The sequence below is a fragment of the Alosa alosa genome, chromosome 8 (genome assembly GCF_017589495.1).
Source record: "Alosa alosa isolate M-15738 ecotype Scorff River chromosome 8, AALO_Geno_1.1, whole genome shotgun sequence".
NCBI lineage: Eukaryota > Metazoa > Chordata > Actinopteri > Clupeiformes > Clupeidae > Alosa > Alosa alosa.
The window spans coordinates 28,886,815-28,900,498 of NC_063196.1; the positions used below are offsets into that span (position 1 = coordinate 28,886,815).

Here is a 13,684-nt window from a genome sequence, read left to right on the forward strand (position 1 = left end):
TTCCAGCTGTTTGAATGTGTATGTGATCAAATTACAGAATACAGAATGTCTGCATCTGAAATGTATCACGCCGCTCCTGTAGTCCTCGGGTCTCCCACCTAAAAGTGCCAGTAAGAACCAAGGGTGAAACTGATGATAGCTACCTGTTTATGTTGCAGGTTTTGACTATATTCTTTTTCATTCCCCCCAAAATAAGTTTCCGGTTAGATTTTTGCTCTGGATAGCGTAGCCCAGTGGTTTTCAAAGTGGGGGCCGGGGTGCCAGGGGGGCCTTAGCATGTTGGATGGAAAAATAAAAGCAACAAGTAAATACATTTGAAAAATACAATGCCATTATAATAATTTGTCACATATCTGAACATTATATTTTCCATGATAATAAATGGGAATAATAGTAGAGTTATAGCTCTCATATAGCAGAAAGCCCCAAATGCATTTTTTTACACACTACAGTATGCTCCATCGCGATCTGCTTAATAAATCATTAGTAGGATTATTTTTACATTTGCCGTAGTATTGTCGATGGAACACATAAAGGGGGCCCTTGGCCAGAACCTAGTGGTATTTGGGGGGCCTTGTGGAAAAGTTTGGGAACCCCTGGCGTAGCCTAGCCTTCTTTTTTAATATTAGGGCCTACGCGACCTTTTCAACATCTACCAAACGCCTTTGGAAATTGAAATAAGATAAATGTGTGCTATTTTGAGTAGCCTAGGCTCAAAATATTGGACTGTGCAATATAGCCTGACTAATTACATTTTAATATTAGGCTAAATGTATCTCTTACAAACTGCATGGTAATATCTTTTTGCGTATGATAATGTCAGAAACTAATCAAACCCCATTCAATTTCTTTATTTAGCCACATGACGCTTGTGGTTAAGGGATCAACCTAAACACAAACTGAAGAGAGGTCAACACGCCCATAAACCAGCAACGAATGCACTTAAAATTCCACTTGTCCACGTGTGACATCACTATAGCAACCAAGGGCACGCAAGGAGAAGTGTTCGAGGTGGATCAACATCGGAAAGAGAGAGTCGGGGCACCGGCGAGCTCCGCAAAGAGTCGGGTAAATGCCAGCTGCTCTTTGCCACCTGTAGCCTACACGTAGTGGAGCGCTGTTGGAGACTTGGCACCCTGGTGAGGGAGACAATAAGACATTTATGACGCTCATACGCTCAATAGAAAAATATAGTTGGCCTGCCCTAAACCCCTGGAAAATATAGCAGGCCTATGACTATATATATTTGGTCAAAGTTGTGTTTATCATCCCTCTAATAGACTAGTTTTCAAATTGCAAACATTCATGTTCTGCTACGCGTATAACAGCGGCCAAGGCATATCCGAAATGGTTCACTTCAAAATGATTTCTCGAACTGTCTCACAGCCTGTCTAACACAATACTACTCATTTACCAGCCTGGAGACACTTACAACAAAGCCTAGCTGAGTGGAACGCGACACCTGTTCGTGGAATGGTTTTTGTTTCATCATCCGCCAACTGAATGAAACTGCAGGTCAGAATCACAGAATCCACCAAGTGATTTTACATTCATTGTTTTCTTTAAACAACATTTCAGTACAAACAGGAATACAACAATATGCACTGTTGAAGATCTATCTACTGTGCGTTTCTGAAGCCATGCCACTGAAAGAGAACATGGGTGTCATCACCGTCCACAAAAGAGTTACTCCTGCATGCCTCATCAGATCAAAGGTAAGGCTTCCAACTTTGCTGCACTCTTTGGAATGTTTGAAAAAAGGTTTAGGCTACTAACAGGCTTACATTCTAAGCAGCAACATTAAGCCTGTGTGGTCTTATTTTACCGGTGGGCGCTGAAAATACTTCGTTCTGCGTGCGAGCTTCTGGGTATTCAGATTAAAAAATACTGACATTCTGAACGTTGGCCTCTGTTGACGCGCGTCAGACGTCGCCAGTGGGCGTTAGCCTTGTGCACATTGTCAACAGCCTACATGTTTGCTGTGTGCATGTGTTTTTCATTTCTTAAGTGGGGACGATTACCCCACCCTCACCCCCACTACCACCGTATCCACCCCAACTCCGTTTGCCCATGTGAGGAGCCGCGTGAGTGCGCCTGTGCTCAGTAATAATTCAGCGGCCGCGTCCTCACATGAGCCCAAGGGCATGTTCGCACGGTCCCCACCCAGGATGGATCCGTTTGCAGCGGACACCTGTAGCCTGCATGCATCGCTACCTTGGTTTTGTCTGGGGCCCTGTATAGTGTTGTATCAGGGTGGGGTGCTGAAAGATCTGGCGATCGGGCGGGGGTATTAGATCACACAGCTCCCTCTCTACGTTCAGTCACTGCACTATCTTACGTGTTTAAGTGGTAACATACTTCAATTCAGAATATTTAATATTTCATAACAATAATATTGCATTTGAATAAGTGAAAAGTGAAATGATTAATTCTGGAATATCTTGGGATGTTGGGTGAGCTGAAAGTCGTTGTCTCCTAAAATACACTAAGGGCCAGCCATAGACATAATATATGTCTATGGGGCCAGCAGTAAGTCTGGTGTGTACTAGATGTCTGCTGGCTTGGGAATATAGGTCAGCCATTGTGTTATAGAAAGTTTTTTCTGCCTCCTCAGTCACCAGTGAGTATCAACAGGGAGCCTCTGCCCTCAGCATCAGATGGGAGACCGGTGCTGTACCTTAAAGGGAAGCCCCTGAACAAAGCCACAGACAAGAGCTGTTGGGCTGGCCAGACCACCTGGATCTCCTACAACTCACTCAGGGTACCACAGCAGACAGACATGGCAGGACACGTACACACTCAACTATCTAACAGGATCACAGACTACCACGTGCGGTCAATCCACATGATAAATATTGATATTGATCATCTCACAGCCATCATAGCAGGACACAGTTCTTGGACAGACGGACAGACAGACAGACAGACAGACAGATTACCTTATTGATCCCCAAAGGGAAATCATGCTTTTACAGCAGCAATTAATAATATTAACATCTATCACACACATTGTTCACACAGATCTAATACTGGACGATAGTACTGTACATGTTCATGTTCCGTACCGCAGTTTGTTTATTCATGAGTTCATTTTATTCTGATATGTTTGTGATTCTCCAACAGAAACAGCTTGAGGCGGAGCAGCAGGATCTGAAGGCCATCGCCCAGCCCTTACTGGACACAGAAAACACATTTGTGAAGGTGCCAAAAAGAAAAAGTCGATGTTTATTTGTCTCATGTTACAGTATATACACTGTTTCATGAATGTGTTGGTATGCAATGCTTGTATAATCTAACACAATTGGACAATATCAGTGGAAACACTGTTAGTAACATATTAATAGATACAGGTAGTACTTTAGTTATATCAATTGGAATTGGAAACAAGAAACTGCCATTATTGTTGTATTATAGACCAATGCTCACAAGGCATTCCCACCATAGCAGGACGAGTCCCATAAGTCCAGACCAGGTAGAGTTGAATATCCCTAGTGGGATAGTGAGTGTTGGTCACTATAATGGGGTCATTCCCGTCGTTTCAGCGGGACGTGGAGCAGATGTTGTGTCGTCAGCAAACGCAGGACCAGTGTCGGCGGGAGTTGCTGTACAAGTGCTGGTCGGAGGAGGTGTGGACCCCCATCCAGCGTGGCGTGGAGCAGCACATGGCCCAGGTAGCTGGCCAGGGGACCCAGAGGCTGAGGAGCATGCTGCTGCACTACATCCACCACTGCAACGCCAAGGTGCGCCCACTAAACGTGCTACTGAACACGCCAGAGGGCATTAACGCGATCCCTGGTTCTCAATAGATCAGGGGCGTATTCCAAATATGTGGTTTAGTGACAAACCTGGGTAAGTTATCTCAGAGTAAGGGGTAAACCTCCTAATAGAAGAGCTGCATGGCTTCATTCCTCTTACAAAACAATGCCATAGGGCTGTTGTTGTAGGAGGTTTACCACTTACCCTGAGTTAACTTACCCAGGTTTATCACTAAACCTTGTACTTGGAATACCCCCCAGTACTGCTATGACAATAGGCGTCACAATTGCTTGTGACGTCGGGTTTGTTTATGTTTATGTTTGTATTTAAATTTCTTAGCATACACTTTTGTCTAATGGGATGGGCAGCTAGCGGATAGTGAGGAGATTTTCACTGAATGTGGCAAAAAAATGTTATGGGACAAAAAGACAAGTGAGTGTACGCATAACTAGCTATTATATTGTTTAAAAACAAAAACACTCCTGTACACTGTGTGGAGATATGAGTTGTTTTCCGGTTCACCACTAGGTGGCACTGTTAGACTGACTCACTTAACAGCAGCTGTCATTCGTAGCTGATGAGCTGCTCTGTCTTCCCTCAGGGGTATGTGTTCTTGGACACCTACGACCCCCAAGAGTACAACCCCTTCCTGTTAAACACCATTCATCCCTACACCTCCAAGGTAACAATGTCTATTTCTGTTCTTCTTCCATTTCAGCTTAGACAACATATTTCCTGAGCAAAACATCAAACCTTTGTACTGTCCTAACCACTCTGATGCATGAATCCAAAAAAATTAATGGATTAAAATTAACAGATATCTTGTATTTTGGTAACTTACCACGAAAACAAATATTACATTTTTTACTACTTCCTAACTCCACCAGGTCACAACCCCAGCCTTGAAGGACCCCCTGTTCATACAATCACGAGACAGGATTAAGGAAAAGAGGGTGGTCCTTCGCTGCCAAACAGGTTACTTACAGAGACAGGCGTCCTCCTGAACACTCCTCATGCGCACTCTTCACACACACACACACACACAGACAGACACACATGCAAATATTGCTTTAGCAAGATGAAAGCTCACACCTGTGCTGACCTTTACACTCACACACACACATTAACACACACACACAAAAAAACACACACACTCATCTCTCTGTCACACACACACACACACATACACACACACAGTCTTCTCACACACACACACACACACTGCTTTAGCAGGATCAAAGCCCTCACCTGTGCTTATCTTTACCTCGGCAGGCCAGGTGTACACAAGGAAGCAGGTGGAGGAGATCCTGAGGCGGAGCCTCCACTCTAGCCCGCGGTGCCGCTCTCATGACCCCAGGCTCCAGGCCCCGCCCCTGGGCATGCCACCGGAGAGAGACGTCCCCCCCTGGAGGCCAAACAGGTGAATCGTGCAGAAATGACCTCCGGGTGTCACTGGCCTACTGTAGAGTAAAATGCCATGTTCAATCTGCTGTTTGGCATGAACTAATCTGTTGTTGTCATTAACAACAACAATTGTGCAGGTTTGCCCAAAATCAGCAATTTTCATATACGTCATCATAGTATGGATGTGAATTGTCAAGTGTAGATTTCCCTGACCAGTGCTCATGTTCCCTCAGCAGGGGCAAGAACCTCCTGTACGGCACCTCAGAGGACGCAAGATGTTACGAGCGACAGTGCTGGTCCACTACAAGACACTGACCAGCACAATTAAAAACCTGCCCTCTGGAACGCATGACCTCATATTCGTTCACTTCTTGGTGCTGTTGTAAGGTTCACATGACGACATGACTGCACCTCCTGCAGTCAGGATGCTGAGCCGCATCTGAGCATGTCATAGTGCATCCTCTTTAACCCATGGGGCTACACCGGTCACATAGCAAAAGCGCTCCGTTTGCGTTGTGTCTGCTGCAACAATTAGCTTCCACTCTAATCAATGAAACTGGCTACACCAGACGAGTACATTCAATTGAAAAAAAAAATAGACCAGTTTTCCAAAACTATTTTTACGCTTCGTGAATGAAGCGCTTCAATTGCGGACCTGGGGGGTATTGCAAGTACGTGGTTTAGTGACAAACCTGGGTAGGTTAACTCAGAGTAGGTGGTAAAGCTGTATGGCTTCATTCTCCTAACAAAACAATACCATAGGGCTCTTGTTGTAGGAGGTTTACCACTTACTCTGAGTTAATTTACCCAGGGCCCAGTTTCCCGATAACGACGGAGACACGCTCTTAAGAGGGTTTTCTACGATTCATCTTACGATCGTTCGTTTGGTTTTTCCGACTGTTTCCCGAACATGCTCGTAGCGTGAACGCGCGTGCACTGCTCTTAAGATGCTCTTACGGGGAGCTGTCCACGTTAATAGTTCTGAAATATTCTCTAATTTGATGGTGATGTCAGGTAACTGCACGTCACAGCTATAGGCCTACCATTTAAACTTCGGATCTACACATTAATTCACATCAATACGAAATTAGAAACACTTTGACATCTGCATGTAAGCATCCCAAGTAGGCTAGGTTATATACCACACACAGACATAAATAATTGTAATTATTTAAGATTAGATTGTTGCACTATGCAATAATTTTTCGCGGTGTCACTTAAGAACACGTTTGAAGATAAGAAAGAAGTCGAGTATAAGAAAGTGAGGAAATGTGTAGGCTTAGATTTTGATGCAGTATAGACTAAACCACATGTTCCTTTCTCTGCTTTTACCTCATAGGCCTCATAAGCCTTCACTTAGCAAAGATAATGGCAAACTATTCTGGCAACGTCTCGTTTCATAACTGGATTGCATTTTTGTCTGCTTTTCATCACATTATTATGACCATTAAATGTAGGCTATACTATTTTGCACGCTAAAATCTGATTCATCAGGTAAACACAATAAAAAATGGGAACGTAAATTGGATAATATATTCTAAGTTGTAATTCCTCTGTATGTCCTGTTGGTAACCTCAGTGAGAAGTACTGTTAAGATGCTCTTAGCCGGTAACGAGAACTCTGGAGCACTCGTAGATCTACGCTCTTAAGCTACGATGGTTTCGGGAAACAGTCGGCAATTCTTAAGACGTTCGTAAGAGGAACTACGACGCTCTTAGGCTTAAGATGCTTTGGGGGAACTGGGCCCTGGTTTATCACTAAACCACGTACTTGGAATACCCCCCTGGTGTAGCCCGGGTGTCCGAGTCTTTGGAGTGCCTGAGGTTGTTCTTATTAAGTGGGGGAACAGGGGAGGAACAAGTTCAATAGTAGATGAGCAGTGAGATATAAACACACACATCACATGTCATTCAAACACTGTAATCCCTCATCAAAGAAGTTGTTGTCTTTTGAGTGCTGTTTGATTATGTTTTGGAAGTGTTTTTTGTTTTGTTTTTTCTCACAACTAGATGTGACAGAATAAAAGCCTAAGACACCAATTCAGGGAGACTTTTAATTAACCGAAATAAATAATCTATAGCTCCACGTAACCATTAGATGGAAATAGTGGGAAATAAAAAGAATATATTCGCCATCATTTTTATATAAAATGATGGCGAATATAAAATACTATAAATATTTACATTCTATACACCATCCTGTTACAGTTGTGTGCTTTTATCCTCCAGCCTAAAAGATGTGATTGACATGCTTGACACGGTCACCTCATCCAACATTGTTACTGTGACAGCATCACTGGCATGACTTCAGGTCACCTCCATTGGAGTAAAGCAGGATAAGGACTTCAGATGCTGACAGCTATCTAACCTTTCACCAGATTACCTTGAAATGTCAAAGCCCAGAAATGTCATCTGGAAATATCAAAAGACGTCAGAGACTTTGGAAAGGTGGATTTATTTAGCTTGTGTTGCCGAGGTGATCCATCCTATTGGAGGCTGTGAGTGTGAGTTACAGGAAAATGCATGAATGCAACCTCATGTATTTAAAACATGCAAATAAAATGAAAAGATATATTTTCATCACATTGGATAAACGTTGAAGCTACATCTGTTCGTTATTTTAGTTTTGTGATTCAGGTACTCCAGCAATGCTAAAAAAGCGTATTGACAGAATGTTATTTTTGTTCTGTGCAAATTCACATTAGCTCTAAAAAGCCCTATCAAATTAGGATAATTTGGCCCCTTAAACCATGTTAAAACAGCCTGCGTCTATTTTCTTCTTATTTTCATTTGGCAAGTCACATAAAACTTCCCCAAGGAAATTTACTAAGCTGGCGACGCGCACATAAAAGCTAAAAAGGAAATTGAAAGCAACAGTGGCCTGGTGGGAGTAAAACAAAGCTGGCAGAGCCGCTGTGGTAATGTGAGGCACTTCATCACCGCTGGGCCTCTTTAGCACCGCTGGAGGTTAGTGTCAAAGCTGATAAGAATGCTATCAGTAGAATCAGCTGACTCGGGAACAGATTCTGTCGCACATTAGGAGCAGATTTCCATCTGCCAGCAGGACCCGAGTCAGCAGGGCTCTAGGAACAAAACACAAGTTGTCTGATTGGGCGAGAAAGTCTCTGATTGGGCATCCAGCTCCAAGCCCTTCTGTCCTGATTGGTTGGGGTTGTTTTAGTGGGAGTGGCTTTCATCCTTGCAGGAGTGGGTTCATAAGTTATGAGAGGCCCCACGAATAGCAAACAAATAAAACAACAATATCCCGTTCCAAACATCGATGGCTCTTTTTGTGACAATATAACCTTGCTGCACTGAAGCCATCTGGAGAGACTCAAAAGCTAGTCCGAATGCATGCCATTCTGATCCGGGATCAGTGTGAAATATTAGCGTCGTCACTTGTGAGTGGTAGTCCCGGAGTCATACAGCTGGAGGTCAAGGCGGACCCAGACCTCGCCAGTGGGCACCTCGTGCAGTAGCAGCCTTCGGTTGGCCGGGCCCTTAATCTCCTGCTCCTTCTTGATGGTCGCCACGGGAACCTCAGTGCGGCCGAGGAAATCTGGTGACAAACAGATCTGTCTCAGAACACCAGGATATGCTGTGTGTATGGGGCGGGTGGGCTGGGCTCACAACTCAGTGTGTATTGTCGTGTGTGAACTGTGCTGTATCGCCACAGCCAGGGGTTAAAGTGGGGGAGAACGGGAAGGAACGCAGTTCCGCCACCTCAGATAAATTGATAATAAATATATTCTTTCATACCAACAATATAGCGCGATGATATTGGTAAAATAAATAGTGAGTTAATTTTTCGCGTGTACAGAGGTGAGAAGAAGCTAGCAATTCTTGTCTAACACACGATACTCAATATGTTGTCCAATGGTGAGTCATTTTTCCCCGTTGCACCGACACTGGATTTTAGGGTTCCCCCACCTGCCAAATCCGACTTTAACCACTGGCCACAGCCAAGTATGGATGTGTAAAAATTCACATTCACACCCCGACGTACCATCAGGGGAGAACTGATCCCTCTCGAAGACTGTGATGCAGAGCACGTCCTGGTACAGGTCCTTGATGAAGAACTGGCAGTTAAAGTTCCACTTGGGGTTCAGCGTGTCACTGAGGGACTTGGAGGTGTAACACTGGGCCCCCATCGTCAGCTCACAGTAGGGGTTACTCTTACCTGCACACACACACACACACACACACACACACATGCATAAACACACACACAGACAAGAAAGGAGGGTTTTGTGATGTTCATGGATGACAAGCAATACCAATGTGCATCTGGTATTGTGTGTGTGTGTGTGTGTGTGTGCGTATGTGTGTGTGTGTGTGTTTGAATCTGGAATATACAGTGGATCCCTAAGGAGAAGAGCGAGCCTCAGCAGGCCAGTTATTGGGCAGGTGGAGTGTGTGTGTGTGTGTGTTTGGCTTCAGCGGGCCAGTGATTGGGCAGGTGGAGTGTGTGTGTGTGTGTGTGTATATGTGTGGCTTCAGCAGGCCAGTGATTGGGCAGGTGGGTGTGTGTGTGTGTGTGTGTGCATGTGTGTGTTTGTTTGTGTATGTGTATGTGTACCGTTGGGTTTGCAGGACTTGAGCTCGGCGGCCTCCTGGACCGTCACCAGCAAGCGACCAATACCACTGGACTTGAGAGAGCGAGCTGCAAACAGGGAGATATGACCACACACACACACACACACAGATACAATTAACTTAAGCTCATAAGTTCAATCTTGGATCAGACAGACATGACACAAACAGAGAGAGTGAGAGTTCACTGAGACTAAGATAACTAAGGGAGCGGTATTCAACAAAAGAGAGAGAGAGAGAGAGAGAGCAAGAGAGAGAGAAAGAGAGCAAGAGAGATAGAGAGAGAGAGAGTGCTATTGACTCACCTTGGTAGGCCTTCTCTCTTTTCTTCTTCTCTGTGTCGATGAAGTGCTCCGACGCCGCTTTGATCCTCTGCACCCACGCGGTCCTGATGCAAGAGCACATCGATTCACGCCACCGCGGCAACACATCACTCTGACACCATCCTCATTAAATCTCCATACATCAGGGCTGTTACTCAGACTAACACTTACCCTAATCCAGCTCTAAGGGATTTCTGACAGCTACACACACACTCACATGCTTAGAACAGTAGTTTCAGTGTATCATATAATTATAATAATATAAGTCAATAATAAACAGTATTCTGTATTTATATAATTATAATATAATATGTAATAATAAAATAAAGTATACAGCAGGTTACAGCATAGGATTAGCATAGCTATCGCAGAGCAAAATAGAATTAATGGAGGAAAAAGAAAACTCCTTTTATATCTCCACATATCATCATGAGTAGCTTTGGGCTTTATAGTCATTGTTCCGATAAGAGTCAATAATATATCTTTAGCAAGTCTTTTTATTGACAGTTTTTATTGATAGTTATGTGCATCTGCAAGTCTGTTTGCAGATTGCACATCAGTGTGTGTGTGTGTGTGTGTGTGTGTGTGTGTGTGTGTGTGACCTCTCATTGATGCTGTCCGCCCTGAGCGTGTAGACGCGGTCGATGTGCGAGATGTGAAAGACTGGCTCGTCGCTGGAGGGGTCAGAAGGCATCTTCACCAGGACCTCATTCAGGAAGACCGGCTGCAAGGATAGATAGATAGATAGATAGATAGATAGATAGATACTTTATTGATCCCCAAGGGGAAATTCAAGAAAGAGAACAGGATATTACAGCTCTTAAAAGCTCTGGTCACCAGGCACAGTGGTTCTGCCTCAGAGCTGAACCAGAATCTCTCCTCTCCTCTTACACCAGGTCTGCAACTGAAGCTTGTTTGGGTTAGTTTGCGTAGCGTAAAAAAAAAGTTTTAGAAGACCGGTCTCGTTGTTTTTAATGTACGCACTGCTATCACGTTTGGTGTGGCCATTTCCATTGATTATAGTGGAAGCCCATTGTTGCAGCAGATGCTGCGTGATCCTAACGCTTCAGTTAGGTGCCGGTGTAGCCTCCCTGTCACCGTGGCCTCTGTCTCATGGCAAAAGCCAGTTCTAATACAGAGACTCAGGGGCAGAGAAAGGTTGGACAACTCCATGGGCCTGCACTGACATGGGCTCTCATAGACAACATAATGACCAACATTATTATTATTGGGGGCTCATGGTATATTGCCCAACATTTCTAGCATACCCTGTAGAGTCTGTGGGCTGCAACTGAAGGTTTCTAAATTACTGTATTCTCTGTAAATTTGAGCACACTTGTGGCCTCTTGAATTGAAGTGAAAATTAGATGCAATTTCATAGAAGCTGTGTTCTCATTTGCGACTTATGGCGATGATACAAAAGTTGTGCTAATCCAATGAATTTTATTAATGAATCCGAAATAACTAAGCAAAAGTTCCATCTCACACATCTTTGGGACAAAAAACATGACTTAAAACGATGGTTACGTATGTAACCGCGGTTCTATGAATTTCGTATGACCGCCAGAGGCGGTGCTTTCAGCACCTGAATTTCCATCACATGCACGTGCATGCCCCGGTACTTAAGGTGCTCACCCCAGAAGTGACCTCTTGGCAATCTTCTCGTCCGCCTTCCGAGTGACTGCCAAGCTCTGGCGGTCATCCGAAATTCATAGAACCGCGGTTACATACGTAACCATCGTTCTATTTCATTTCTACTGACCGCCAGAGGTGGTGCTTTCAGCACCTGGATGACAAATACCAACAGGGTCACGAAAAAAATCTACATACCCTTTTAATGGCTTGAGAGTGCGGCTGTGGCTATGAGGTTCGTGGCCACATTGACCCTATAAAACCTTGCAAATGTGCAAGTCGATGCCCATGAGGCCGCCATGCATATGTCAGAAAGTGGGACTCCGCGTAGTACTGCCCATGACGCAGCCACACTCCGAGTCGGTGACCCGCGAGCGAGGTGGAACCGGTAAGCCACTATCAGAGTAGGCATAGCTGATGGCCTCCACGATCCACTTGGATAGCCGTTGCTTGGACAAAGCCAGGCCCTGCGCATGTCCAGGGTGGCAGATGAATAATGAATCTGACTGCTGGAGGGCAGCGGTCTGTTCAATATAGGCTTTCAGTACTCGGACTGGGCATAGAAGAATGTCACCTTGCCCCGGTTCCTCCCCCTGGGCTGGGGGCTCGAATGCTCCCAGACTGAGCGGCTGGTTAGCATACGTTGCAGAGAAGGGTAAAAATGCCGGGTTCGGCACTCCCGGCTGACAGACAGCGCGTGTAGCTCCCCCACTCTCTTCGCCGATGACATGGCTAGGAGAAAAGCCGTCTTCAAAGACAACCATTTCAATCCTGACCTCCCCAGAGGATCGAACGGGTGCCGACACAGTGCCTTCAGCACCAGCGGCAAGTCCCAGGAAGGTATTATCCTTCTTTGAGGGGGCCTCAGTCGCTGAGCACCCTTGAGAAAACGGCTCACCAGACTATGGGATCCCACTGTAACTCCCTCTACCTTGTTATGCGTAGCTGATATTGCAGCTACATACACCTTGATAGTGGATGCCGCCAGTCCGTCACCAAACCGTGATTGTAGAAAACTGAGGATAGCCGGTATCGGGCAACGTGTTGGCTCCTGTCCATGTTCTTGGCACCACTGTATAAAAAGCTTCCACCTATTAGCGTAAAGCGCATTAGTGGAGGGTGCCCGTGATTTGTGGATAATCTGTACCCCTGCAGGGTCACATGCCCCTAGCAGTGGTTCAGGCCCTTCAGAGGCCACACCCAAAGTTGCAATCGTGCTGGGTTCGGATGCCAGATCCGGCCACCCAGCTGAGAGAGGAGGTCTGTGCGCACAGGGAGACGCCAAGGCTGTCCGTCCAGCAGGCTGTATAGCACCGGGAACCAGACTCTCCCTGGCCACCTGGGGGCTACAAGCAGCACTTAGAGTGGGTAGTATGAGCGGGAGTGGGGGGAATGCATACAGGAGCTGCTGGGGCCACCCATGCGCCAGTGCATCCTGGGCCAAGGGGCTTGTTGACTCCCTGTGTGAGAACCAGAGGGGGCAGTGTGTTGTGGCTTGAGAGGCAAAAAGATCCACCTCCGCTCTGCCATATTGGTGCCAGATGGCGTGCACCACTTCTAGGTTCAGCCTCCATTCCCCTGGATCGGGTTGTTGCCTGGACAAGAAGTCCGCTGTGACATTCCATGTGCCTGGGATGTGCATTGCCCTCAGGCTCAATAGCTGAGGGTAGGCCCATGAGAGTAGCTGCTGAATCAGCCTCAGGGACGCTAGAGACCTTGTGCTCCCCTGGTGGTTGATATGGTAAACCACTGACATGTTGTCTGTCCTTACAAGGACATGTCTCCCTGCTAAGACTGGCAGGAAATGCTCGAGAGCAAGAGCGACTGCCTGTAGCTCCAACACATTTATGTGTTGTTCCCTCTGTCGAGGGTCCCATGTGCCTTGGGCAGTTCTGCACTGCCAAACAGCCCCCCATCCGGCCAGTGATGCGTCGGTCTCTACTACTTCTCTGCGAGAAGGTATGATCCCTAAACGAA

General features: G+C 45.7%; 2 protein-coding genes across 9 annotated transcripts in view; one reads left to right on the top strand and one right to left on the bottom strand.

Annotated features, from left to right (window-relative positions):
- The first annotated feature begins 61 nt into the window (after window positions 1-61).
- fam228a (family with sequence similarity 228 member A) lies at window positions 62-5,740 on the top strand. 5 transcript variants are annotated; one of them, XM_048249833.1, is made up of 11 exons: window positions 62-158; window positions 859-1,139; window positions 1,418-1,515; window positions 1,614-1,715; window positions 2,615-2,761; window positions 3,124-3,201; window positions 3,543-3,740; window positions 4,358-4,438; window positions 4,644-4,731; window positions 5,029-5,176; window positions 5,397-5,740. In XM_048249833.1, exons 3-11 carry the CDS (start codon window positions 1,504-1,506, stop codon window positions 5,473-5,475), a joined length of 933 nt encoding a protein of 310 aa, XP_048105790.1. In that variant the 5' UTR covers window positions 62-158; window positions 859-1,139; window positions 1,418-1,503; the 3' UTR covers window positions 5,476-5,740. The 5 variants fall into 5 exon arrangements, 4 of the variants coding, with proteins under 4 accessions (XP_048105790.1, XP_048105791.1, XP_048105789.1 ...); XR_007194289.1 differs by having other exon boundaries at window positions 64-158; window positions 5,034-5,176; window positions 5,394-5,509; XM_048249834.1 differs by having other exon boundaries at window positions 64-158; window positions 1,588-1,715; window positions 5,394-5,740.
- A 1,268-nt stretch (window positions 5,741-7,008) lies between these two features.
- itsn2a (intersectin 2a) overlaps window positions 7,009-13,684 on the bottom strand; it is a 90,972-nt gene continuing 84,296 nt past the window's right edge. For all 4 annotated transcript variants that reach the window (XM_048249840.1, XM_048249837.1, XM_048249838.1 and 1 more), the window contains 5 exons: window positions 10,678-10,799; window positions 10,058-10,140; window positions 9,739-9,822; window positions 9,166-9,339; window positions 7,009-8,718 (listed from right to left, as the gene is read on the bottom strand). In XM_048249840.1, coding sequence (XP_048105797.1) covers window positions 8,555-8,718; window positions 9,166-9,339; window positions 9,739-9,822; window positions 10,058-10,140; window positions 10,678-10,799 — 627 coding nt within the window. In that variant the 3' untranslated portion in view covers window positions 7,009-8,554. The remainder of the gene's footprint in view (window positions 8,719-9,165; window positions 9,340-9,738; window positions 9,823-10,057; window positions 10,141-10,677; window positions 10,800-13,684) is intronic.